This window comes from Phocoena phocoena, chromosome 9 (assembly GCF_963924675.1).
Source record: "Phocoena phocoena chromosome 9, mPhoPho1.1, whole genome shotgun sequence".
Classification (NCBI taxonomy): Eukaryota; Metazoa; Chordata; class Mammalia; order Artiodactyla; family Phocoenidae; genus Phocoena; species Phocoena phocoena.
Window position 1 is genome coordinate 7,077,599 of NC_089227.1, and position 25,993 is coordinate 7,103,591.

At 44.1% G+C, this 25,993-nt stretch overlaps 1 protein-coding gene across 1 annotated transcript in view; it reads left to right on the top strand.

The window, feature by feature from the left end:
• PKD1L1 (polycystin 1 like 1, transient receptor potential channel interacting) overlaps positions 1–25,714 on the top strand; it is a 29,752-nt gene extending 4,038 nt beyond the window's left edge. Inside the window, 8 exon segments of the mRNA XM_065884348.1 lie at positions 22,604–22,727; positions 23,535–23,618; positions 24,071–24,189; positions 24,239–24,393; positions 24,442–24,463; positions 25,331–25,479; positions 25,482–25,551; positions 25,648–25,714. Of these exon segments, the coding sequence (XP_065740420.1) occupies positions 22,604–22,727; positions 23,535–23,618; positions 24,071–24,189; positions 24,239–24,393; positions 24,442–24,463; positions 25,331–25,479; positions 25,482–25,551; positions 25,648–25,714 (790 nt within the window).
• The last annotated feature ends 279 nt before the right edge of the window (positions 25,715–25,993 follow it).

The following is a 25,993-nucleotide window of genomic DNA, read 5'->3' on the forward strand; positions in this document are numbered from 1 at the left end:
CTGGGCAGTCTAGATCTGGGGAGCATCTGTCCTTCGCAGTCATCAACCCCAGGAGTATATAGCCTGGCTTACAGAGTTGAAATCTCCCTAAGATCAAACATCTTGACTAATAAGAGTTAGGTACAGCCAGGTGCTCATGTATGTGCACATGACCGGGTTGACACCCGTGTGAGGCTGACCCAGACATCCCGGAATCCCTAAGGGCCACATCATGTCCAGATGGTGATGGTGAGGACACAGCTTTGTACACTGGTGTGCCCCTCAGGCTCTGGCTCCTGGCCACTTTTTTTCTTCTGCACTCTGTTCCGAAAATTTTAGCTGTAGGAGGGCTGGAGCATAGAAGATGGAAGGGAGGGGCAGTTGCTGTTGCAGGAGAGGCTCACTGGCAGCCGTGACAGGAAGAAAGGACCGGAAAACTGTTAGCAGCAGGTGGGGCAGCTGGTGTCAGGGCTGCTTCTTTGGGTCCAAGAGTCTAGTGCTGTACTATTCAGTGACCAGTGGCCTGATCTTAGAGATGTGCACACTGAGGCCGGATGGGTCAAGGGATTTCCCAGGCCTCTGTACCATGCGCTTGGCAGCCCACCTCTCTAGCCCACCTCTCAGGGATCTTCAGGGGAGGGTCCCCTTGTGGGCGGCCTCCAGGATGGCATCCTCAATCAGGAATGAGGCCTTTGTGTTCCAAAATGGCCCTTATGCTTTTCCTGTGTGCAAGGGAGGTGCTTGGTGGGGACTGTTTTTCACCAGTTCCCTGCTTTTCCATTCTTGCCTCTCCCCCCAGGGGGTCTTTGTAGGAAAAGCTCCTCCGGGTTCATTTCTTTCAATTTCACTCTTCCCTCCTCATTTTAGAAGGTTCTGAAGCACGTTCTCTTACTCCCTTGTAAAGCTGTTGTGTCAGAGTTTGAACCCCACCAGAAGACACCTGAATCCAGTGATGGTTTTGCCGTTGCTTAATCAAAGGGACTCAGGTGGAAAATGAAACCATTGCAGGCCCTGCCAATGTCCCCACTGGGAATGGATCTCATCAGGGCACCAGGACTCACAGACTTCAGGAGAACCCTGCCCTCTGGACTGGTCTCCCTCCTTGCTCTCTGCTGCTGCTCAGAGACCCGGGCACCTCCAGCCTTCCACGTCCCAGGACCTGGAAGGGCCTGCATTCTGGGCCAACTTAGGGATAAGGCAAGATCTCCATACCCCTTTATGTGCTTGGGGGCGAGAATGTCTTGAAAGCTGCAACTAACTGATTCCAGATTGCTGAGAGTTAAATGCCCAGCTGTTCTGGGTGGAAAGATTGAGTGTGAGGTTCCTTTGTCTGCAGGGCCTTCCCAGGGTAAAGAGCTGTGCACTCCCTAGGGCCAGTCAGTTCCCCGCACCATCCTCCCAGGAAGCTCAGACCCAGGAGGAGAGCAGAGGCTTCTCTCCTTACAAACTACCACTCCAACAGTGAGGAACCTGGCTCCCACTATCTGCCATTTATTCAGTTCATTGCTCCTTTTCGGATTAGAGATATAGTGGTTTCAGAATTGTTAGCTACTACCCCATGGGAAAGGACTTTATGAAATAGAGTGCACTGTTTATGAACCGTACATTTTGCCGTTATTCCATTCGTTTCCAAATCACTGAGCTCAGTACCTTCTGCCCCATAACCTACAGTGAGTTTTTTTTCCATGTGTTTCTAGTGCAGTTAGATTCTTTGTCATGTTTTGTGTTCCATCCTGCACCACTCCTACATCCTAAATAACTTACTTTGAATTGATTATGGTTTATTCATTGTTATGTAAAAAAATCTGTAGGTTTTGATGTGACCAAACTCAGGGTTGGCTGCTCGCCACTTGAAAGCCAATACTCAAGAGACAAGTGTTGGTTGGAAAGGAAAGTTTGCTTTACTCAGGAGGCTGGCAACCTGGGGAGAAGGTGGACTTGCATCCAAAAACCAAATCCCAGTTGCTGTTGGGGGCAGGGGAAGAACTTTTAAAGGGGAGTTTTAGGAGTGTATAGGCAGAGGGAGGGGGCTACGTGCGGAACAGCACAGTCGGCTCTGACGGTCGTCTTGACGTTGGTCATGTGGTGGTCTGATCAGTGTCATCTTGATTGCTTTAAGTACAGCTAATCTTCAGTTCTAGGGTCCGTTTGTTCCCATTTCCTTGAGGCCAGTTCTTGGAATTTTGCAAGGTGGAACAGCTTATGTCATGGCTACAGTCTGGTCATTATGTAGTTAACTTCTTCCGCCTGGTGGGGCTTTCAGTATCTGCAGGACAGCTCAAAGGACATGGCTCAGAAAATTATCTGTAGCCCTTGAGGAGGAACTAAAGGTCCCTGGCTCTGTGTAATGGCTAAACTATTATTATTTTGTCGTGTTTGACTGCTTTCCTTTGCTTCTGCGTTTTCTCACTTCTCTGATGAAGCTTATTCTCTGGCCAAAGTTTTTCTACAGACAAGAGGCAGGTGGAGGACATGGGGGAGGGAGCATCTGTCCTGGGAAGGGCTCACAGGTCCCTGCTCCATTACACTGACACATGTATAGTGGCAGTGTCCATCACTAAATATCATACGGAATACTTCAGACCCCTGCCCCGTGATCTGTTTATCATCGCTATAGTTTTGCAGAATACTGTATAAATAGGGGTCATACTGTAGCCCCTTCGGTTTGAATTCTTTCACTTGGCAATATGCACGGAAGATTCATCCGTGTCCTTACGTGAGCTGACGTTTCATTCCTTTCTATTGCTGAATTGTATTCCGTTGTATGTGTATGGGAGGGAAAATAATTTTCTTTCTCCCCTTCGAGGATCTTGGCTGAGAGCCCTCCTTAATAAAATGCAGATTAATAGGAGAAAAACAAACAGAAGTTTAATAACATGAATGCCTCCTATATACATGGGAGAGACCCAGAAAAAATGAGTAACTCCCCAAAGTGGCCTAAGCCATCATCCTTAAATACCATCTTCGTCTAAAAACAAAAGGAAGATGTGGAGGGAGTGGGGATCCAGTTAAGAGCGGTTATCAGGCAAAGCACAGTAAAGGAGGGAATGGTTGTTATGCAGGTTTAAGTCCAGGCCTTCTCCTTTCATAAGAGTTTCTTGAAATTTAGTCATCCTTCTATTCCTGGTAGAGAGGGAGACACCCTTAAAAATGGAGATTTCCCTTAAAACTGTAAATTTCCCTCTCAAAAGGGCAATTCTGTTCTGGTTTTCAGAGATTCTTTTGTGTCTGCTGGGTTTTTTTTGTCTTTTTCTTTGTTATACGTGGGCCTCTCACTGTTGCAGCCTCTCCCCGTTGCGGAGCACAGGCTCCAGACACGCAGGCTCAGCGCCCATGGCTCACGGGCCCAGCCGCTCTGCGGCATGTGGGATCTTCCCGGACCGGGGCACGAACCTGTGTCCCCTGCATCGGCAGGCGGACTCTAAACCACTGCGCCACCAGGGAGGCCCCTGTGTCTGCTGTTTTTAAAAATTAATCAGCCCCCAATAATCTTTATGCCAAAGAGGCATATTTTGGGGGGGGGCATATTCTGCTCCCCTCGACATGCTTATGCATTCATCTACTGAAGGGCTTCCTGAATTCTTAAAAGTTTTTAGCTATTAGGAATAGAGCTGCTGTGCATAGTTGCATGCTATTTTTTGTTTGGATAGTTTTTCAAAGCAGCTGCCTAAATACTTAGAGTCACGATTATTGGCTCCTAAGGTGAGACTTGTTTAGCTTTGGGAAAAAAACGGTAAAACTATCTTCCAAAGTGGCTGTGGTCATTCCATCAACCATGAATTAGAATTTCTGTTGTTTGTCACCCTCCAGCAATTGGTATTGTCATTTTTCTTTTTTAGTTTAGTGGTTCTGTAGGTGTGCAGTGCTACCTCACTGTTGGTTTAATTTGTGATTGTATGGTGTTGAGCATTATGTTGTATGCTTATTTACTATGTATATTATCTTCTTTGGCAAGGTGTCTGTTCAGATCTTTATGCATTTTCAGTGAGTTGTTTGTTTTTGCAAACAAAAACAAGAGTGTCACTCATCATCACTCATCATTATACAAAGGATTAAGTCACAGCTCACTGCAGTCACCCACTGACAGTGTGCCCTGAGGGGAATTCAGGATGGAAAACACAGGATGAAGCGCTCTGTGCTTTGGATATTCGGGCCCCTAGATAGTTAAGATGCATATGGAAGGAAAAATTTCAGTGATTCTTGCACCTTCCCATACATAGAAAAGCACTAAAATCATTAACTGGAGATTTCCGTTCTTTGTGATTAGCAGTAATCTTTTTATGGTTGACTACTTGTATTTCCCAGCCGAAAAATTCATATATATACTGCCTCTTCCCCTACCTCTTCTGAAACAGCTTCTCAGAGCTACTGAGAGTTTGTCTCCTGGGCTATAGTTCTCAGTAAGACCCTGAATAAAACTTAACTCGCAACTCTCATGTTGTGTGTTTTGCTTTCAGTTGACAGTTTAGAGTTCTTTCTGTATTTTGAGTATAAATTCTATCAGATATATGTGTTGCAAATATTTTCTCCCAGTTTGTGGCTTGCCTTTTGGTTCTCTGAGCAAAGTCCTTCACATAGTAGACATTTTTAATTTTATAAAGTTCATGTTGTTTATTGTTCTTTTGTGGATAGGCTTTTGGTGTTGTTTTTTAAACCTCATCACTAAACCCAAGATCACGTGGATTTCCTTCTAAGTTTTCTTCTAGATATTTTACAGTTTTGCATTTAAAATTTGTCTGTAGGGATTTCCCTGGTGGTGTAGTGGTTAAGTCTCCGCACTCCCAGGGCAGGGGTCCAGGGTTTGATCCCTGGTCAGGGAACTAGATCCCACGTGCATACTGCAACTAAGAGTTTGCATGCCGCAACTAAGGAGCCCACATGCTGCAACTAAGACCCAGTGCAACCAAATAAAAACAAATAACTAAATAAATATTTAAAGAAAAATAAAATTTATCTATAGACAATTTTGAGTAAATTTTGGCATAAGTTGTAAAGTTTGTGTCTACATTCATTTCATTCCATATCACCTCCAATGAATTTTTCCTTAAATATTTTTGTAGGAGTTATGGGATATTCAGCTCCATTTTAGTTTGAATTTCCGAAATTTAATGGATTCAGCAGGACTGCTGGCAGGGGTGCTGCCTCTGCTTGGTGCACCTACATTTCCCCCACGGTTCACAGGGGTCACTGAGCCCGCCTCTCTGACTCAGGTCCTGCCTGAGGCTTGGCTCTGCCTGCCAATGAATGGGAGCAGGGAGATCAGTTTCCTTGGCACCTGCGGGGAGGCGCGGGGTGAGACACTCCTGCAGGGGGAGAAAGAGCAGAAAGGTGAGGAAAAGTGGGGAGATGCTTTCTGTGCTGGGGGAGTCGGCATTCAGAGGGCCCAGAAGAGGAAGGGCTTGATGTGGAAAATTGCATGTGTGTTTTTAGTCAGTTTTTGTGTGTGATGTAAGATGGTGTCTGTGGTGTTCTTTTGTGTGTGGTGTCCAGTTTACCCAGCACCACTTATTGAGAGGACTGTCTTTTCCCCATCGTACGTTCTTGGCTGGTGTGTCGTGAATTAACTGCCCGCGTATGTGTGGCTTTATTGCTGGGCTCTTTATCCTGTTCCTCTGGTCTATGTGCCTGTTTTTATTCCAAAGCTACTGTGTTTGGGTTACCATAGCATTGTAGTGCAGCGTGAAGTCAGAAGTGTGACGCCTCCCAGCTTGGTTCTTCTTTCTCAAGGTGCTTTGGCCATTGGGGTTCCTTTGTGGTTCCATACACATTTTAGGGTCGTTTGCTCTATTTTTTTGAAAACTGCCATTGGAATTTTGATAGGGACTGTGTTAAATCTGTAGTTTGCTTTGGATAGATGTTTTAATATATTAATTCTTTTAATCATAAGCACAGAATATCTTTCCAAATATTTGTATCTTCTTTGATTTCTCTCTTCACTGTCTTACAGTTTTCAGTGTACAGGTCTTTCAAGCCCTTGGTCAAATTTTTTCCTAAGTATTTTGTTCTTTTTGATGCAATCGTAAATGAGATTGTTTTCTTAATTTCTCTTGCTGATGGTTTGTTGTCAGTGTATAGAAATGCAACTAATTTTTTATATTGATTTTGTAGCCTCCAGGTTTACTGAATTTGCTTACTAGTTCTAACTGTTGCTTTTTTTTTAACTGTAATAGTTTATTTTTTTAATTTTTTAAAAATTGGAGTATAGTTGATAGACGACGTCGTGTTAGTTTCAGGTGTGCTGTAACATCTAATAGATTTATGATGGGGCAGTAGAATATTGGAATTTAAAAAATCCCACTGTTTCAACCATATCCAGGTCATCCACAACACCCAAGACATGGTGGCTACTAATATAGTCTTCCCATAGTGCCTCTTAATGACATGTGGACTCCTACAAGGGCAATTAGCCTCACCACTTTGGGTGAACTGGATCTGAGTTCCAGAGGCTTGGTCTCTATAAGGAAGTTTGAAGCTTCTCTGCTTTTCTGGTATGATACTGAAATGGTTGTTTTGAAAAGTAATTTACTTTCCAGTAATTTCAAACATACAGAAAACCTGCAGTTGCAGTACAAAGTACCCTTTACCTCAACATTCAGATTCCTCAGCTTTACCATATGCTTCACCATATTTGCTGAAGTGGCACGAAATACTCCAGTGTGTTTTACCCCAGGCACTCACCACATAACCCCAAATGAGGAAGGCATTATGGTTTCCACCTTATAATCCAAACCACAGGCCCACTTCAACTTTTACCGCTCATCCCAACTGTGTGAAAATGTCTTTTTTCCTTTCTGATCCAGTTTTCTTTTTCTAGCACTGTTCCTGAGACTTTCCTTCATTTTCACAGCTTTGATGGATTTAAGGTGCCCGGATAACTCCAATTTTGGTGGGCTTTTCTGTATGGCTTCTTTCCTTTAGGATGCTTTCAGTGTTGATCTGTGTTGTTATCAGTACTTTCATTGTTTAAATATGCATAACATAACACTTACCATTGAAACCATTTTAGGTATACAGTTCTATGACATTAACTGCATTCACACATTGTTGTACAAATATGACCACCTCCAGAACTTTTTCCTTTTCCCTAAGTGAAATTCTGTATGGATTAAACACTAACTCCACATTCCCCCTCCCCCCCACCACCACATTCTATCCTCCATCTCTGCACTGAACTGCTCGGAGGACCTCATATCAGTAGAATCATTTAATACTTGTCCTTCCATGACTGGCTGATTTTAAGATTCGTCCACGTTGTAGCGTGTGTCAGAATTTCCTTAGTTTTTATAGCTGAGTAATATTCCTTTGTGTATACACCACATTTTGTTTATTTATTCTTCCCTTAAGGGGCACTTGGGTTGCTTTCACCTTTGTGGAAATATAGCCATTGTGAATAATGCTGCTATGAATATGAGTGTACAGATATCTGTTTGAGTCTCTGGTTTCAAATCTTTTGGGTACATATCCTGAAGAGAGATTGCTGAATCATACATTAATTCTACATTTAAGTGTTTGAAGAACCACCAGACTGGTTTTCATAGTAGCTGTACCATTTTACCTTATCCCTTTATATGACAGAATAATACGGCAGTTTATGGTTCCACCTAATTTTGTCTATCCATTCACTAGTTGATGGACATTTGAGTTGTTTCTAGCTTTTGGCTATTGTGACCAGTGCTGCTATGAATATTGTACAAGTTTTCGTTTGAGCACTTGTTTTCAGTTGGGGGGGGTACCTATTTAGGGGTGGAGGAGTTGTTGAACTATATAAATTATATTTTTATCTTTTTGAGGAAAAGCCAAACTATTGTATACATAGGCTGTACTGTTTGACAGCTCCACAAGCAGTGTTTAAGGGTTCCAATGTCTCTACATCATTGCAACATTTGTTATTTTTAGTTTTCTTGATCATAGCCATTCTAGTGTGTGTAAAAGGGTATCACACTGTGGCCTTTAATTTGCGTTTTGATCACGACTAATGATGTTTAACATTTTTTTCATGTGCTGCTTTTTTTTTTTTTTTTTTTGGCGGTACGCGGGCCTCTCACTGTTGTGGCCTCTCCTGTTGCGGAGCACAGGCTCCGGACGCGCAGGCTCAGCGGCCATGGCTCACGGGCCCAGCCGCTCTGCGGCATGTGGGATCTTCCCGGACCGGGGCACGAACCCGTGTCCCCTGCATCGGCAGGCAGACTCTCAACCACTGCGCCACCAGGGAAGCCCCAGAGGAGCTTTTATTTATGAGCTGGAGACAGAGCTCTTGCCAAGCCCTCAGAACCTTTCTCCATTTATTTATTTACTTTATCTCCTCTGTGGGGCCGTACAGATCTTCCATACTGAGAGCTCCGAGTACAGCTGGCCTCCGTGGCTGAAGGGGCACGAGCACATAAAGGGCAACTGTGCCCTTCTTTGTAGCGGAGGCGTCGCCACATTCTTGAGGTGAATGGAATTTTTCTGAATCAAAGCCTGTCCTGAAAGTATCAGAGGGACTTGTAGTGGAAACACACACAGTGGTTCAAGTTTCAGCAAAGTGAATGATTGTCCCTAGACTAATATATCACAACCTTTATTCCCAAAGAATCCGACTCCCTCCCTCATGGTAGAGAATAAAAGCTTTCTCGGACTCCCCTGGTGGCACAGTGGATAAGAATCCGGCTGCCAACGCAGGGGACACGGGTTCGAGCCCTGGTCTGGGAAGATCCCACATGCTGCAGAGCAACTAAGCCCGTGTGCCACAACTACTGAGCCTACGCTCTAGAGCCCGCGAGCCACAACTACTGAGCCCACGCGACGCATCTACTGAAGCCTGTGCGTGCTCTGCAACAAAAGAAGCCACCACAATGAGAAGCCCACGCACCGCAGCAAAGAGTAGCCCCCGCTCGCTGCAACTAGAGAAAGCCTGCGCGCAGCAACAAAGACCCAATGCAGCCAAAAATAAATAAATAAACAAACAAATAAATAAGTAAATTTTAAAAAAAGAAAGTAAAAGCTTTCTTTATTGGGATGTCATTTTTTTTTACCTCCTTGTAAATTTTTTCTTTGTTATTGATCCTTTATCATAAATTCTATCACCAATTTTTAGAATTGTTATACCAGGCACTTACTGACAGATGAGTAAGGATTAGGAGAAACTCCGTGTTCCCAGACTGTTTCTGGAATATGCATGAGTAACCCATGCTGGGGGAGGGGGGCAGAGGGTTGGACAGGCCCCTCTCAGGTCACATGGGTCCTGGGCTAGGCCTGGCCCCAGGGGAAGTGGTTGTGCAAGGCTGTGTCCTTCCACATGTCTGCTTCTTCCTGTTGGTGTGTGTGCCACGGGTGAAAACCGCCACTCTACGGCATTTATCTCAGAAGCACAGTTTTCAAATTTATGTCGGATTTGTTTAAAACAGAGCATGCTTGTGCAATCTGTAGGCTTTTTAAACCAAATGGGTTTTTTTGGTTCAAATGTTTAATACTTAAAAGTTTGTTTAGTGTCAATGTTAAATTGAATATGATGTTTAAGTTCCCTTTTGCAGAGCAGAGGGAGTGCTGGGATCCTTAAGATTTGGGGTCTTTTTAAAGTCATCAAAGTCTAGTCCACTGTCCGTGGAGCCAGACAGGTCAGATCCTTATATAACTACTACACTGTCCTCACCACCTGCCCTCTCAGCCACGGGAGCAGCCCCCAGGGAGTCCACGACCGGTGTGCACCGGGTTCTCGCTGCTGGTGACGCTGCGGCCCCAAGGAGGCCTCCCTGGGAAGAGCGATCCCCAGCACCCAGCTTCTCCACCAGAAGTACCCTGGTGCTTTAGATGTGGAATCACATCAACCAGGGGCCTTTACCTACACCCACCACTTGCTGCATGTGTGATGCTCGTGGCATCTCTTTCCTCATCTCTAAACTGGAAAGTGTGTGCAGTGTCTGGACTACAGTTGGCATCTGCATACATCTGCTCCTCCTCCTTCCCTGATTCTCAACCGGCCCCTTTATCACTGGTTTTCAGATTGCACAGAAACTATTTTTGTGCCTGAAGATTTAGAGAAGTGTTCTTTGTCTGTCAGTGAGAAAGGTTCTGGCCCAGCCTCTGTCTTCTCCCCGCTTCCCTCCCCTAGTGATGCATTTGATTTTGCTGCTCGCGTTCAGGCCACATTGTTTTCCTTACCCGGCACATCCTGGCAGGTGCCACCACACGGCAGGGCTCCAAGTCTCGGGTCAGCTGGCAAGGGGACTTCCATGGATTCCACAAACTTCGGGAGAGAAGGGCTGTGGGGAAGGAACAGTGACATTTGTAGCAGGATGCTCTTATGTCTTTTTCTCTCCTTCTAAGAGAAAAGAGCAAGAAGTGTCCTCTGAAAGGGCAACGCAAGCACCCTGAAAGGCAGAATCCCAGGTCTTGGTCCCCACACCGGCTGATGGGTCGTCTTTGGAAAGCCACACAGGCACTTGGAACTCCTGCTCCTTTTGGGGGCTGGGGACGTGACATCTGCCTTTCCCTCTGTTGTGATGATGCAGTGAAACACTGTTTTGAGGGGATTTTGTAATCCATAAAGCAATGTGCAGAAATACACCAGGGGCAATGTCCCTTATCCATGGACAGAGTCGGTATTAATTTCAGGGGAGTCTGTGGTTTTAAATGAAACATTATGATTTTGCTTTTCATATAGATTTTGAAGCTTATTCCAGGGATATCCAAGAAGCAGTGGCATCCAAAGAAAGGCAGTCAGCTGACCGTGAGTCTCTGACTGTTACCTCTTTCCTGGAGCCCCCTGTGTCCATGTCCCTTACGTCCACTTCCTTTTCTGAAATCTAGGTTTACCAAGCTGCTCTGTTGCATCAAGACCACCAAGAGCTCCCAGAGCGATAGGGAAAAGTTTAGGCTGCTTTGCATGACATGATCTGACCCAAACCTTTATTCTAGCTCGTCTACTATTGCACTTCAGGTATCCTGTGCTTCAAACACCGGATAGTAGTCCTGGGCCTCCAATAGGGACATCCCTCATCCACAACTTTGTCCATCCTTCCCAAGCTGTCATCTTGGAGAGGTTCATTTTTTCCAGTTAGCTTTGATTTCCTCTCAGAAGCCTCCCTCCTTCTTGTCTTGTAGCACTTCCCCTTCCCCCAGCAGCCCAGTGTTTTTATTTCTACCTGCTTAAAGCAGGTGGCTCATCAAACTCACCCACTCTTTCTTTGTCTGAGCTCTTTGAGGAAAGCTTCCACAGCAAGTTTATATTTGTGTCCCCAGAACTATCACAGTACCCGGCACTTTGGTGCTCCATGAGTGTGTGATCAAATGACCAGATGGATGGTCAGTGAGTGATTCATTTATCTGTCCAGTGAAAAGATGGATAATCAGCAAACGACTTGTTTGTTGAATGAATAGATGATCAGTGAATGATTCATCTGTGGAATGAATGATGAATCCTCAGTGAATGATGTGTCTGTGGAATGAATAGCTGGATGATCAGTGACCGATTTATTCACCCAGTTTACTGCAGTGTGTCCTTTGACAGTCCTCTTTAAATGCCTCAACATTTTGATTTCTCAGGCCTCTCTGTGTTCTTTCCTGTTTACAATACACATCTGTTCTAGAGACTTGCTTTTACATTCACAGTAGGTGCTTAATAAATAACATTGAATGAGGAAAAAGCATTGCATTCACAGAATTATTCTTCCTTGACAGTTGAGTTCATTCCAACCCCCCAACATTTATCCATTTTATCACTATATCTTGTTTCAATGACCTTTATCTGAAGTCTCAAATTAGTCTTCCCCAAGCAAAGTCCAGCCATCATCCCTTGCCTAGACTATGCAGGAAGCTTTCATTTGCTTCTCTGCTTCCAAAGGGCTTTTAGGACCACAAAGCAGACTGCCCCTCCCCTGACCAGTCTCTCCAGAGATCCCTCACCGCACTCCCTTTGACAGCCGAGGGCCCCTGGCAATTTCCCCCATCTCATTTACACCCTGTCACCTTACTCACTCCAACCATATCACAGATGATTCCCAAAGTATTTCCCTCAAAGAGCTCATTCAAGTCTGTGTTCTGAGCCCCTACGCAAGGGCACCTCCCTGACCACCATCTCTAAGATAGCCCCCTTCTGATCCCAGCTCTCTCTCTCAGTGCCTGCCTTTATTTTTCCTCAGGGCACCTGGCTTTACAGTGGTTGTGTAAGTATTTTCCTGTTTTTTGCTTTTTTTTTTTTTTTTTGGTCTTGCTACCATAGATGTCCAGATAGCAAGGACTTGGTCGCTGTGGTTTACTGCTGTATCTCCAGTCCCTAGATGAGTACTTGGGTTCAGTAGGTCAGAACAAATATTTGTTGAATAAATGAAGGGAGGAAGGAATATGCAGTTGTACTGCAAATCATGTGATGATCAAGTTCATCTCTTGAATGCGCTTTGTTGCTGAAGACGTGATTTAGTTATGCAACATCCAGCAGTAGTTTTATTGATACTGACCTTGAACTGTTAGCGCTTTAAGAAGGTCATTGTGACTTTTCATGTGAGAGTACACTCAGTGGGTCCCCATGGGAAGAAAGATGATGAGAAATTTACAGCACAGAGAACCAGTTTTCTCAGCAAATAAATTGCAAAGAAACCAAATAGAGATGTAGATGCTACCTATAAGGTAAAAGAGATATGAGAAGAAAATAGTTAACGTAATTCACCATATTAATAGACTAAATAAGAAAAATCATATGATCATCTCAGTAGATGCAGAAAAAAATCATTTGATAAGGTTCGACATTCATTCGTGAAAAAAACCCCCAACTCTCAGCAAACTAGGAATAGAAGTGAGCTTCCCTAAACTAATAAAGCGTATTTATGAAAACCCTACACTTAACCTTGTACTTAATGGTGAGACAGAGTGCTTTTTTAAATTTAATTTAATTTTATTTATTTTTTTATACAGCAAGTTCTTATTAGATATACATTTTATACATATTAGTGTCTACATGTCAATCCCAGCCTCCCAATTCATCCCACCACCATCCCCACCCCCCCGCCACTTTCCCCCCTTGGTGTTCTCTACGTCTGTGTCTCAATTTCTGCCCTGCAAACCGGTTCATCTGTACCATTTTTCTAGGTTCCCCATATATGAGTTAATATACAATATTTGTTTTTCTCTTTCTGACATACTTCACTCTGTATGACAGTCTCTAGGTCCATCCACATCTCAACAAATGACCCAATTTTGTTCCTTTTTATGGCTGAGTAATATTACATTGTATATATATACCACATCTTCTTTATCCATTCGTCTGTCGATGGGCATTAAGTTGCTTCTATGACCTGGCTATTGTAAATAGTGCTGTTATGAACATTGGGGTGCATGTGTTTTTTTGAATTGTGGTTTTCTCTGGGTATATGCCCAGTAGTGGGATTGCTGGGTCATATGGTAATTCTATTTTTAGTTTTTTAAGGAACCTCCATACTGTTCTCCATAGTGGCTGTATCAATTTACATTCCCAACAACAGTACAAGAGGGTTCCCTTTTATCCACACCCTCTCCAGCATTTGTTGTTTGTAGATTTTCTGATGATGCCCGTTCTAACTGGTGTGAGGTGATACCTCATTGTAGTTTTGATTTGCATTTCTCTAATAAGTAGTGATGTTGAGCAGCTTTTCATGTGCTTCTTGGCCATCTGTATGTCTTCTTTGGAGAAATATCTATTTAGGTCTTCTGCCCATTTTTGCATTGGGTTGTTTGTTTTTTTAGTATTGAGCTGCATGAGGTGTTTATATATCTTGGAGATTAATCCTTTTGTCTGTTGATTTGTTTACAAATATTTTTCCCCATTCTGAGGGTTGTCTTTTCGTCTTGTTTGTAGTTTCCGTTGCTTTGCAAAAGCTTTGAAGTTTCATTAGGTCCCATTTGTTTATTTTTGGTTTTATTTCCATTTCTCTAGGAGGTGGGTCAAAAAAGATCTTGCTGTGATTTATGTCAAAGAGTGTTCTTCCTGTGTTTTCCTCCAAGAGTTTTACAGTGTCCGGTCTTACATTTAGGTCTCTAATCCATTTTGAGTTTATTTTTTGTGTATGGTGTTAGGGAGTGTTCTAATTTCATTCTTTTACATGTAGCTGTCCAGTTTTCCCAGCAGCATTTATTGAAGAGACTGTCTTTTCTCCATTGTGTATCCTTGCCTCCTTTGTATAGATTAGTTGACCATAGGTGAGTGGGTTTATCTCTGGGCTTTCTATCCTGTTCCGTTGATCTATATTTCTGTTTTTGTGCCAGTGCCATACTGTCATGATTACTGTAGCTTTGTAGTGTAGTCTGAAGCCAGGAAGTCTGATTCCTCCAGCTCCGTTTTTTTCCCTCAAGACCGCTTTGGCTATTCAGGGTCTTTTGTATCTTGATACAAGTCTTAAGATTTTTTGTTCTAGTTCTGTAAAAAATGCCATTGGTAGTTTGATAGGGATTGCACTGAATCTGTAGACTGCTTTGGGTAGTATAGTCATTTTCACAATACTCATTCTTCCAGTCCAAGAACATGGTACATCTCTCCATCTGTTTGTATCATCTTTAATTTCTTTCATCAGTGTCTTATAGTTTTCTGCATACAGGTCTTTTGTTTCCCTAGGTAGGCTTATTCCTAGGTATTTTATTCTTTTTGTTGCAGTGGTGAATGGGAGTGTTTCCTTAACGTCCCTTTCAGATTTTTTCATCATTAGTGTATAGGAATGCAAGAGATTTCTGTGCATTAATTTTTTATCCCATAACTTTACCAAATCCATTGATTAGCTCTAGTAGTTTTCTGTTGGCATTTTTAGGATTCTCTATGTATAGTATCATGTCATCTGCAAACAGTGACAGTTTTACTTCTTCTTTTCCAATTTGGATTCCTTTTATTTCTTTTTCTTCTCTGATTGCTGTGGCTAGGACTTCCAAAACTATGTTGAGTAATAGTGATGAGAGTGGACATCCTTGTCTTGTTCCTGATCTTAGAGGAAATACTTTCAGTCTTTCACCATTGAGAATGACGTTTGCTGTGGGTTTCTTGTATATGGCCTTTATTATCTTGAGGTAGGTTCCCCTCTATGCCCACTTTCTGGAGAGTTTTTATTATAAATGGGTGTTGAATTTTTTCAGAGCTTTTTCTGCATCTATTGAGATAATCATATGGTTTTTATTCTTCAGTCTGTTAATATGATGTATCACATTGATTGATTTGCATATATTGAAGAATCCTTGCATCCCTTGGATAAATCCCACTTGATCATGGTGTATGATCCTTTTAACGTGTTGTTGGATTCTGTTTGCTAGTATTTTGTTGAGGATTTTTGCATCTATTTTCATCAGTGATATTGGTCTGTAATTTTCTTTTTTTTGTAGTATCTCTGTCTGGTTTTGGTATCAGGGTGATGGTGGCCTCATAGAATGAGTTTGGGAGTGTTCCTTCCTCCGCAGTTTTTTGGAAGAGTTTGAGAAGGATGGGTGTTAGCTCTTCTCTAAATGTTTGATAGAATTTGCCTGTGAAGCCATCTGTTCCTGAGCTTTTGTTTGTTGGAAGATTTTTAATCACAGTTTCAATTTCATTACTTGTGACTGGTCTGTTCATATTTTCTATTTCTTCCTGGTTTACTCTTGGAAGGTTATACCTTTCTAAGAAATTGTCCATATCTTCAGGTTGTCCATTTTATTGGCATAGAGTTGCTTGTAGTAGTCTTTTAGGATGCTTTGTATTTCTGCGGTGTCCATTGTAACTTCTCCTTTTTCATTTACAGTTTTACTGATTTGAGTCCTCTCCCTCTTTTTCTTGATGAGTCTGGCTAATGGTTTATCAATTTTGTTTATCTTCTCAAAGAACCAGCTTTTAGTTTTGTTGCTCTTTGCCATTGTTTTCTTTCTTTCTATTTCATTTATTTCTGCTCTGATCTTTATGATTTCTTTCCTTCTGCTAACTTTGGGTTTTTTTTGTTCTTCTTTCTCTAGTTCCTTTAGGTGTAACGTTAGATTGTTTATTTGAGATTTTTCTTGTTTCTTGAGGTAGGCTTGTATATATAAACTACCCTCTTAGAACTGCTTTTGCTGCATCCCGTAGGTTTTGGATCGTCGTGTTTTCATTGTCATTTGTCTCTAGGTATTTTTTGATTTCCTCTTTCATTTCTTCAGTGATTTCTTGGTTATTTAGTAATGTATTGTTTAGCCTCCATGTGTTTGTGCTTTTTACATTTTTTTCCCTATAATTTCTAATCTCATAGCGTTGTGGTCGGAAAAGATTCTTGATGTGATTTCAATTTTCTTAAATTTACTGAGGCTTGATTTGTGACCCAAGATGTGATCTATCCTGGAGAATGTTCCGTGCGCACTTAAGAAGAAAGTGTAATCTGCTGTTTTTGGATGCAATGTCTATAAATATCAATTAAATCTATCTGGTCTATTGTGTCATTTAAAGCTTGTGTTTCCTTATTAGTTTTCTGTTTGGATGATCTGTCCATTGGTGTAAGTGAGGTGTTAAAGTCCCCCGCTATTACTGTGTTACTGTTGATTTCCTCTTTTAGAGCTGTTAGCAGTTGCCTTATGTGTTGAGGTGCTCCTATGTTGGGTGCATATATATTTCTAATTGTTATATCTTCTTCTTGGGTTGATCCCTTGATCATTATGTAGTGTCCTTCCTTGTCTCTTGTAACATTCTTTATTTTAAAGTCTATTTTATCTGATATGAGCATTGCTACTCCAGCTTTCTTTTGATATCCATTTGCATGGAATATCTTTTTCCATCCCCTCACTTTCAGTCTGTATGTGTCCCTAGCTCTGAAGTGGGTCTCTTGTAGACAGCGTATATATGGGTCTTGTTTTTGTATTCATTCAGGGAGCCTGTGTCTTTTGGTTGGAGCATTTAATCCATTCACGTTTAAGGTAATTATAGATATGTATGTTCCTATTACGATTTTCTTAATTGTTGTGGGTTTGTTTTTGTAGGTCCTTTTCTTCTCTTGTGTTTCCCACTTAGAGAAGTTCCTTTAGCATTTGTTGTAGAGCTGGTTTGGTGGTGCTGAATTCTCTCAGCTTTTGCTTGTCTGTAAAGCTTCTGATTTCTCCATCGAATCTGAATGAGATTCTTGCTGGGTAGAGTAATCTTGGTTGTAGGTTATTCTGTTTCATCACTTTAAATATATTCTGCCACTCCCTTCTGACTTGCAGAGTTTCTGCTGAAAGATCAGCTCTTGACCTTATGGGAATTCCCTTGTATGTTATTTGTCATTTTTCCCTTGCTGCTTTCAATAATTTTTCTTTGTGTTTAATTTTTGCCAATTTAATTACTATGTGTTTCTCCTTGGGTTTATCCTGTATGGGACTCTCTGCACTTCCTGGACTTCGGTGGCTATTTCCTATTCCAAGTTAGGGAAGTTTTCTACTATAATCTCTTCAAATATTTTCTCAGGTCCTTTCTCTTTCTCTTCGCCTTCTGGAACCCCTATAATGTGAATGTTATTGCGTTTTATGTTGTCCCAGAGGTCTCTTAGGCTGTCTTCATTTCTTTTCATTCTTTTTTCTTTATTCTGTTCCGCAGCAGTGAATTCCACCATTCTGTCTTCCAGGTCACTTATCCGTTCTTCTGCCTCAGTTACTCTGCTATTTATTCCTTCTAGTGTATTTTTCATTTCATTTATTGTATTGTTCACGTGTCTGTTTGTTCTTTATTCTTCTAGATCTTTGTTAAACATTTCTTGCATCTTCTCGATCTTTGCCTCCATTCTTTTTTCAATGTCCTGGATCATCTTCACTATCATTACTCTGAATTCTTTTTCTGGAAGGTTGCCTATCTCCACTTCATTTAGTTGTTTTTCTGGGGTGTTATCTTGTTCCTTCATCTGTACATATACATAGCCCTCTGCCTTTTCATCTTGTCTGTCTTTCTGTGAATGTGGTTTTTGTTCCACAGGCTGCAGGATTATAGTTCTTCTCGCTTCCACTGTCTGCCCTCTGGTGGAAGAGGCTATCTAAGAGGCTTGTGCAAGCTTCCTGATGGGAGGGACTGGTCCAGAGTGCTTTTTAAGATCAGAAACAAAGCAAGGAGATCCTCTCTCACCACTCCTACTAAACATCGTATTGGAAGCTCCTGCCAGTGCAATAGGCAAGAAAAAGAAATTAAAAGCTCACATATTTGAAAGGAAAAGGTAATCTGTTGGCAGATGATTTTACCGAGTGCAAGTTTCATGTGCCTGATAGATAGTGAGGCCAAACAAACGAAAACGTGGGAGTTCAGAGCAGGGAAAGGTTTATTGCAAGGCTGAGCCAGGAGAACGGGTGGCTCATGCCCCCCTAAACCCTGAACTCCCTGAGCGGTTTTATCGAAGCATTTTTAAAGGCCAAGTGAGGGAGGGGCCTTTTTGCAAGACTGAGGCCTGGAGAAAACTCTTCCCACATATGAAATATGGAGAAGGTTTGAAATTGACTTGGGGGCATGATTTTCTCCACTGTTGATCGGAGGCCTGCATTTGCAGTCCTTGGGTGTGTCCGTAGCACCTTGTTTTAATAAATAGGGAGACAATGATATTTCAAGGCACTTTAAAGTCTGGCAGGCGAGAAACTGCACCAAAACCAGAGTATGACCATTTATTTTTTTGCTGAAGACATCTAAGCTGTTCAGTGAAAGGACATTGTTGCAGTCCACAATCAATGACGCCCAGTTTCCAGTGTAATACCCCCTAGTGTATTTTCTCTAATGTTCATTTGTTTTTTCTTACTTTTAGAAGTACTAATGTTCTTCCTAGGTAAACATGGAAGAACTGAAAAATAGGAAGCAGAAAAATTTCCATAACGTACCACCCAAGGCAGCCACTGACAGCGTTTGTTGTTCCTATTCCTTCTCCACGTTTCAAAGTTTCTGAAATTGGGATGCAAGTTATAATCAATGTGTACATTTAATTTGGTGTTCCTTTTTACTGAGAGTTGTTATTAAATCAGTGCTCAGACTTTATGTTCACCTGCCTAAAGTATTCATTTGAAAGTTCTTTTAAGCAATTTGGCTTTGAATTCTGAAGTGCGTGATACGAATTCATATTGATTCTTTACTACGTTTTCAGTGGCAGAAAATCAAATGATGTCTTCCAAGTTTTACTTTCTCTGGAGAATATTTAAAACCACATTCGTGCGGCTTTTCTGTGAATGCATTGCCTTGGCTAAGTAATTTATTATGATGTAAATTATTTTTGTTGAATTATTTTTGGGAGGGGTCAGTGTCTGGCAAACCTATTTAATATTATCGATTATTTAAAGACGTATTTATTTTTATCTTGCACAGGAGAGAGGGTAATTGATGCCTACCCAGATAATGGAGAGTGAAGGTAGATTTAGGACCCACCAGCAAGTAGGACCTGGGTGTCTCAGTTCATGAGTCTGGACTCTCCATAACTCATTAATCCAGCTTGTTACTGGCAAACATTCTAGAAGTGAAACGAAGCGGTATTCTCTGTCTCCCTATTTGCAAAACCAGCAATTATTTCCATTCACGACCCACTTTTCAGCTCTCCTACCTGTGCAGGCTCACAGTTTGTGCCGGCAGGTGGCGCTGTGTACAAAACAAAGTAACCATTGGGGTGGTTCTCTCTGGAAATGGAACTCCACCCCTGAGAAATTTCTGGCTTTGCTAGTTTACTTTTTACCTCACATTTCATGGCAGCATTACTTGACATATTTCTTATATGAATTCTTGCCTATTGATAAATCAGAAATATCACAGCTGAGATAATATTTGTGTGTTGTCTCGTGTACAGAGCAGTTGATGTCCTTGGGTTACTGGCTCACACGCTGGCCCGGTTGGTTTGCATAGATCAGTGGTTCCTACAAGGATGCAAAAACTCGCTCTCTCTGGACACTCTGTCCCCCGGGCAGGGATATCTATGACAGGATATCATAGGATATACTGTAACAGAATGTTCCACTGTCAGATCCTGACACACCCACGGCTCCTTACCAAAGCTTAGCGTTTGTTAGCATCCCAGGGCGAAGAGCTAAAGCGCAGTAGGGAAATGGATTAAGTTGCATTCAGGAGCCGGGTTTCTAGCTCTCGTTGGGTCACCAGGTGACCTTGGGCAAGTCCGTTGACTCTGGACCTTAGTATCTTCATCTGTAAGGTGAGGCAGTTGGCCTGCTTGATTTGTTGTGTCTCAACAAAAAATTATCATGTTACTGGATTCCATCATATTTGAGTTTTATTTAAAGTCTTTATGAACTCAGTAAGTTTTCCATGGAATTCCAAGTAAAACAAAAATCACCACTGATACACAAAATAGTCACTCTACCCACGTGCCATAAGTGGAAAATAATGGCTGATTTTATCCTTTGTGCTGTTTAGCTAGCTTTGGAGGCCTGTCCTGTATAACTGCTCCAATTAATACAGAGTGGGAACGTTCTTGGATTGTTCGGTTCACTTCCTGCTCTCCGAGCGCATCAAGAAGGAGGCATGAGATGTGTACAGTCTGGGTGTGGGACGTTTATGTCTGGGTCACATTCACATCTTTCTTTACTTTTCCTTAATGTCACCCCAATAGGGAACGAGTGTCAGAAAGTAGTAATATTTCCCCCAAGCTGTGCAAACCCAACGTGGCTTTAAAGACTTTAAAGGTCTGTATCTCTCTAATTTTTAATGCAGAATATGGAGCATATCATCTATAAATGTACAGTTGGTCGGTCAGATACTCCAGAGCAGCTCATTAGGACTGTGTAGAGAACTGGCCGGCATCTCCCCTCTCCCCTCTCTCCTCTTTCGCTCCCACTCTCTTTGCCTCTCTGCTTCTTCCCTTCTTAGCCTTTCCCTGACTGCATTTGTGCACGCTCACATGACTGTGTCTGCTTCCTTCGCTCTTCATCAGCCCCTCCACCCTGCCCCAGCTGTCTCCTTCCCGAGTGCCTCACTTTCCTGACCCCGCCTCTAATGTTCCTGCAGGTCCCCAGCTCACCCTGCGTTTGACATGGTATGACCAAGGTTGCAATCAGTGTAGAGAAGTGATACCCAGCACCCGATGAAGGGCCTGCAGAGATTAGACTCTTAAAATGTATAAACAAATGAAAGATCAAGGCCAGGAAGAGATGGGAGGTAGCCTCTCTGTAAGGAAAAGGAAGCGTATTTTGGTCCCACTGTTCACGGAGAGAGATCTGGGTGAAGCAGCCACATCAGACCCATCTCTGTTTGCTGTGGGGATGTTCTGAGTTCGTCACCTCTGACTTTACTCAGTGCCCCTTATTGCGAAGCCGCACGTAGGAAAGATTTTAAGAGCCAGGCGAGAAGTACTTTTTTTCTCTCTGAGGAAATTTAACTTTTTCCTTTCCCTTTGGCTGCAACTCAGGGTCACAGGTCTGCCCCGACGCTGCTGTGAGCGGCTCTGGCCCATGCACGCAGCTTTATTGCGTTGTCTGAGCGAGCTAACGATGATCTATTTTGACAGATTGAAGTGATTTCGTTGCTCCCTTAAATCGGTTCCTTGTTGGCGAGTGCAACAGATACCTAACAAGTGTAATAAGTTGATGGAAAGAAAACACACTAACATTTGTTGGCTCCCTACTGTGTGCCAATACAGCACTTGGTCTGTGCTTTTTCATCTAACGCTCACAGCCATCCTGGGAAGCAAGGGTTTGCTGTTGTTTTGGCTTTTTTGTCTTTGTGGAAAGACTAAGTGCCAGGCCCAGGAGGCAGTAACACAGAGGAAGGATGGCATCTCTACCCATGGTCCCAGCCTCCCTTTTCTGTTCCTCTCCCGACGCATGCTCTGCACCAGCCACACTGGCTTTCACACCGTCCCTTAACCTCCCAGGCACACACCCATCCAGGGCTTTGCCTCCCCTTCTCCTCCGCCTGGAACGCCCTTGCGCAGCCGCCATGTGGCTGACCCCTCATTGCCCTCAGGGCTTTGATGAAACGTCACCTTGTATTGAAGTGTTCTGTGGCCACTTAGAGAAAAATTTCCACCTGTCCCCGCCCCCCCACTTCCTGCCTGTCTAGCTTGCTTAGTTTTCTCTCCTTAACCTTTCTCACTAACACAATATCTGTTTTGCTGATTTATTTTATTTGCTGTTGTTTCCCGTGCCCAGAAGAGTGCCCTGCACATAGTTGTGGCGCTGTAACGTTTGTGGAGTGAATGAGTGAGCACGTGAACGAGTGCTTTCTCCACTATTCTGTCTCCTCACCTGCCGCTAGGGGGCACTCCCCACTGCAGGTGGCTTTGTTTCATTCCTGCCGAGTACAGGTGACCCCTGCTGTCCTGAGAGTAGAACGTTCCTATGAAAGCCTTTGTTAAGCTGAAACACTGTGAAGTGAAGAAGCAGTTACCTTAGGACAAGCCTTGCTAACAGATGCACAAAATAAACAGATAAACCATAGACGGTTCAAAGCCATGGCAGCTTGCTGCTGAGATGCTGAGCACGTTTCCCAGGAAGCAGCTCAGAGGTGCCCCTTTCCCTGCCTGGAGTCCGCGCCGCGTCCATAGTGACTGCTACGTACCAAGCCTGAATGCTGTTCTTGTGTTTCACCTTTTCTTGTGAAAGTAAAATTCCTCTTTGAATGTCTTTCAGTTAGCAAACACAGGTACGAAGGTACGTCTTTCTTAAAAGTGAGGTGGCATAAAGTGAACTTGTGAAAAGTGAGGGATACCCACAACTTTATGGTAGAAAAATAATTCTTTGTTTCTGTTCTCGCTCTAAGAAGTGCCAGGCACTCCTTCAGTGGCCCGAGAAGCTTGGATGGCTGGTGGGACTGGAGCCTGACCACGATGCTGGAAGGCCTGTACTGGGGAGGCCTCTCCACAGCCAGCATGCCGGGTGCTCAGGTGGGCGTCCATCTGCCCTTCACAGTGGTGGTGTCACAGTGGGGTGAAATAGCCACAGACACCTGACCTGTAACACTGCGCACGTTCTTGAACGATCTGTAGGTCGTAAGGCCCGCGGCTGTCCCCAGAGCGTCCTATTCTCTTCTCTGCCCCTCACACCTCTGCCCCCTCCTCTCACACCCCCTTTAGCCACACCAGCTTCTTCAGACCCCTTGTTTGCCAGGCCAGAGCTGGACGCAGGGGCATGGCTGGTCCGTAGGAGCTCGTAGGCCCATGGGGATGGAAGGCTGGTTCAGTAAGCAAAGCGCTGTGACACGGAGGCACAGGGACACCTCTGGAGCAAGAAGGAGCGAAAGCTAAGATGGGACCATCCGGAAGCCGTGAGGCAAGGCTTGTCCTGCCCTTCTGAAGCCAGGTTACCAGTGGATGTGCATTTTGAGTCATAACCGTATACTTTGCTTACTTCTTATTTTCCACCTTTAAAAAAAAATTCAATTCTTCGTCCTGAATTCCTCAAACGTTGTGTTGCTAATTCTACATTTGTTGTATTCTGTGCGGTTACGGGGATGACACTGGAGAAACTTTAGAAAAAGATAATAATGGATCATTCTGATTTGCTACAAGGCCTGGGAAGGTTAGCTGCTATCTTTCTTAGAATGCTGGCTAAACCTTTAGAATGTTTTCAAGAAGAAAGTAAAGTTCTGACCTCTGATTTGGTACCTGAGGGGATCCAGAGCTCACCCATGGCTGGACTATGGTGCTCCAGGTATGTTGTGTGTCCAGGCATCTTCATTGTTCTTCTTCCAGCCCAGAGCTCTTGGAGGAAAGCACCACCTCCTAGGCCATTTGGTCATTAAACAGCTAAAAGGTACTCCTGATAGTTTATGTGAGGTAAGATGCTCCCCTTTTCTTCTTATTTCTAAAACTACATTAAGTTAGAAACATCTAGGAGACATTCAGGCAGGAAACCAAAAGACCATTTTACTCATCTCTGAGAGTCTGGCTGTGGTTTGAAAATGTCAACCCCCGGGGTTTGGAGAGTGTGGGCCTCTACCTTCATTTCCTTCTCTGCCAGCTCCCTCCTGGACCCTCTTCCTATCCTGGCATTCTGCTGCAAGTTCACTCAGTCCACTCTTTGTTTGGCCTCTTAGAAACCTGGCATTCTGTGCAAAACCAGAATATTTCTATCGAAAATATCTAAAACTAGAATATCACATATCTTTTTCTAGTGGGAGGGTGTGAGTGAAGATGGGCACTTACCTGCCTCATCCTGTAATGGAAATCAATCTGATGGCCAAGGCCAGACTGGTGGATGACTTAGGTGCAGCCTTCTACTGCTTAAGCTAGAGCCCGGGGACCACGAGGGGGGATTGAGGGAGCAGAGGGCCCTGTGTCAGGACAGCGTATGTGCCCATGTGCAGCCAGGCTTGGAAACCCCCAGGTGCAAGGCCGACTTTGAAATGTGCATCTGATTCTTCTTCTGATTGGTGGTTTCTTCCTCATCTTCCCAGCGCATTTTCAGAGCTTGTGGAAGACTCTTTCCCTACATGTGGCCCCAAAGATGGAGGCCCTGAAACCCCCTCTGTGATAGACCCAGAGATCCAAAGAGTGGCCCCAGGTGGCCCCAGGGGCTCCCAGGAGGAGAGCTCGGCCTGGGCAGCACAAGGTCAGTGTGATTCAGAGGGTCAGCTTCGTCCACACTTGTCCACTCTAGTACGGCTGCCTGGGTGCAGCAGGTCTGCACTGAGAGCAGCTTGCCAGGGCCTGAACAAGGTGGTTCTTACTGTGCAATGACAGAGTCACTTCCCCGGGGCCATGCGGTTAGGCCGTGACAGAAGTAGAGGGCAAGCTCAGCCCTGCAGCCTCTAAGTGCATGAGAAAGCACCAGCCAACACTTCCTTCCAGGTTGCTAGAAGGTCTGGAGCTTATAGAACCTAAAGGACGCTTGTTCTCTGCTAAGCAGGGTGTTTATACGGCCTCATTTGGTCCTTGAGCACCTCTATGAAGGAGGGCTAACCTACTGCATCGTGCAGATGAGGGACGGAGGCTCAAGCCACCACGTTGCAGTCACAGACTGCAGTCGGCCAGCCTGGCCTGTCCCACCAGTCGCACTGCCCCTGCCACCACCTCCCTGGTATTGTGCTAACACCGGTGGTGACAGATTGTCTGAGACTGACAGGGAGCTCTGTGGCAGTTACAGTAATGCCTGCCTCTGAGTAATGCTAGTAACAACAACAGCAACAACAAAGAAATGATTTAATTGTTAGTAAGTACGGATTGGTAAAAGGTAGCTTGTTTCCAATGATGGAGTCCATTGCCAAAAAAGAAAAATGAATATTCTAGAATCCTTGTGGTGACAGATGGGGTATTTCTCTCTGAGTTGTACCTATGGGAAATGGAAGCCCTCCTCTCTGCAAGATTCCCTCTGCCTGGGGGTCCCAGGCAAGGAGAGAGGGACAATGAACTGTCCCTGTTGAAGGGGTCGGAAGACGCAGAAGGGCCATCTGTCCAGCTCTGTGAGCCCAGGAGTTGCATCCGGCGTCTGGGTGTGGAGCCTGGGACGGGGTGCTGCTAGGGTCCCTATGACTTGCACCACTTTGCAGGCCTGCTGCACATGCAGCCCTGACCGGCCCCAGGGCCAGTGGTTGGATAGACCACAGCACCAGGGCTGTGTCCGTGCACTTTACCCTCTACAACCCTCCAACCCAGCTCTTCTCAAGCGTGTCCCTGAGCGCTGAGATGCTCCCCACTGGGGTCTCACCCTCTCCTCCCTGCTGGAGCCAGTCACCATCTTCTGCAGTGACTCAGCCCCACTGTTCCAGAGGTGAGTTCATTGGGCACTTGGACCACTCATGGAACACAGGAGCTTCACCCAGGGCTGGGCACCCTCCTCCATCCAGGCCTCATGCCTTATCCGCAGCTGGATCTTAGCTCAGGCTGCCATAATGAAATACCGTACTCTGGGGGACTTAAACGGCAAACACTGATTTTCCACAGTTCTGGAGGCTGGAAGTCTGAGATGCAGGTGATGGCGTGGTCGGGTGCTGGTGAGAGCTCCCTTCCTGGCTTGCAGACAGCCGCCTTACTGTGTCCTCACGTGGTGCCGAGAGGGATCTCTGGTGTGTCTGGTATCTCTTCCTCTTCTTATAAGAACCCTAATTCCATCGTTGGGACCTCACCCTTATGAACGCATTTAACCTTAGTTACTTCCTGAGAGGGCCCATCTCCAAAAACAGCCACACTGAGGGTTAGGGCTTCAACATATG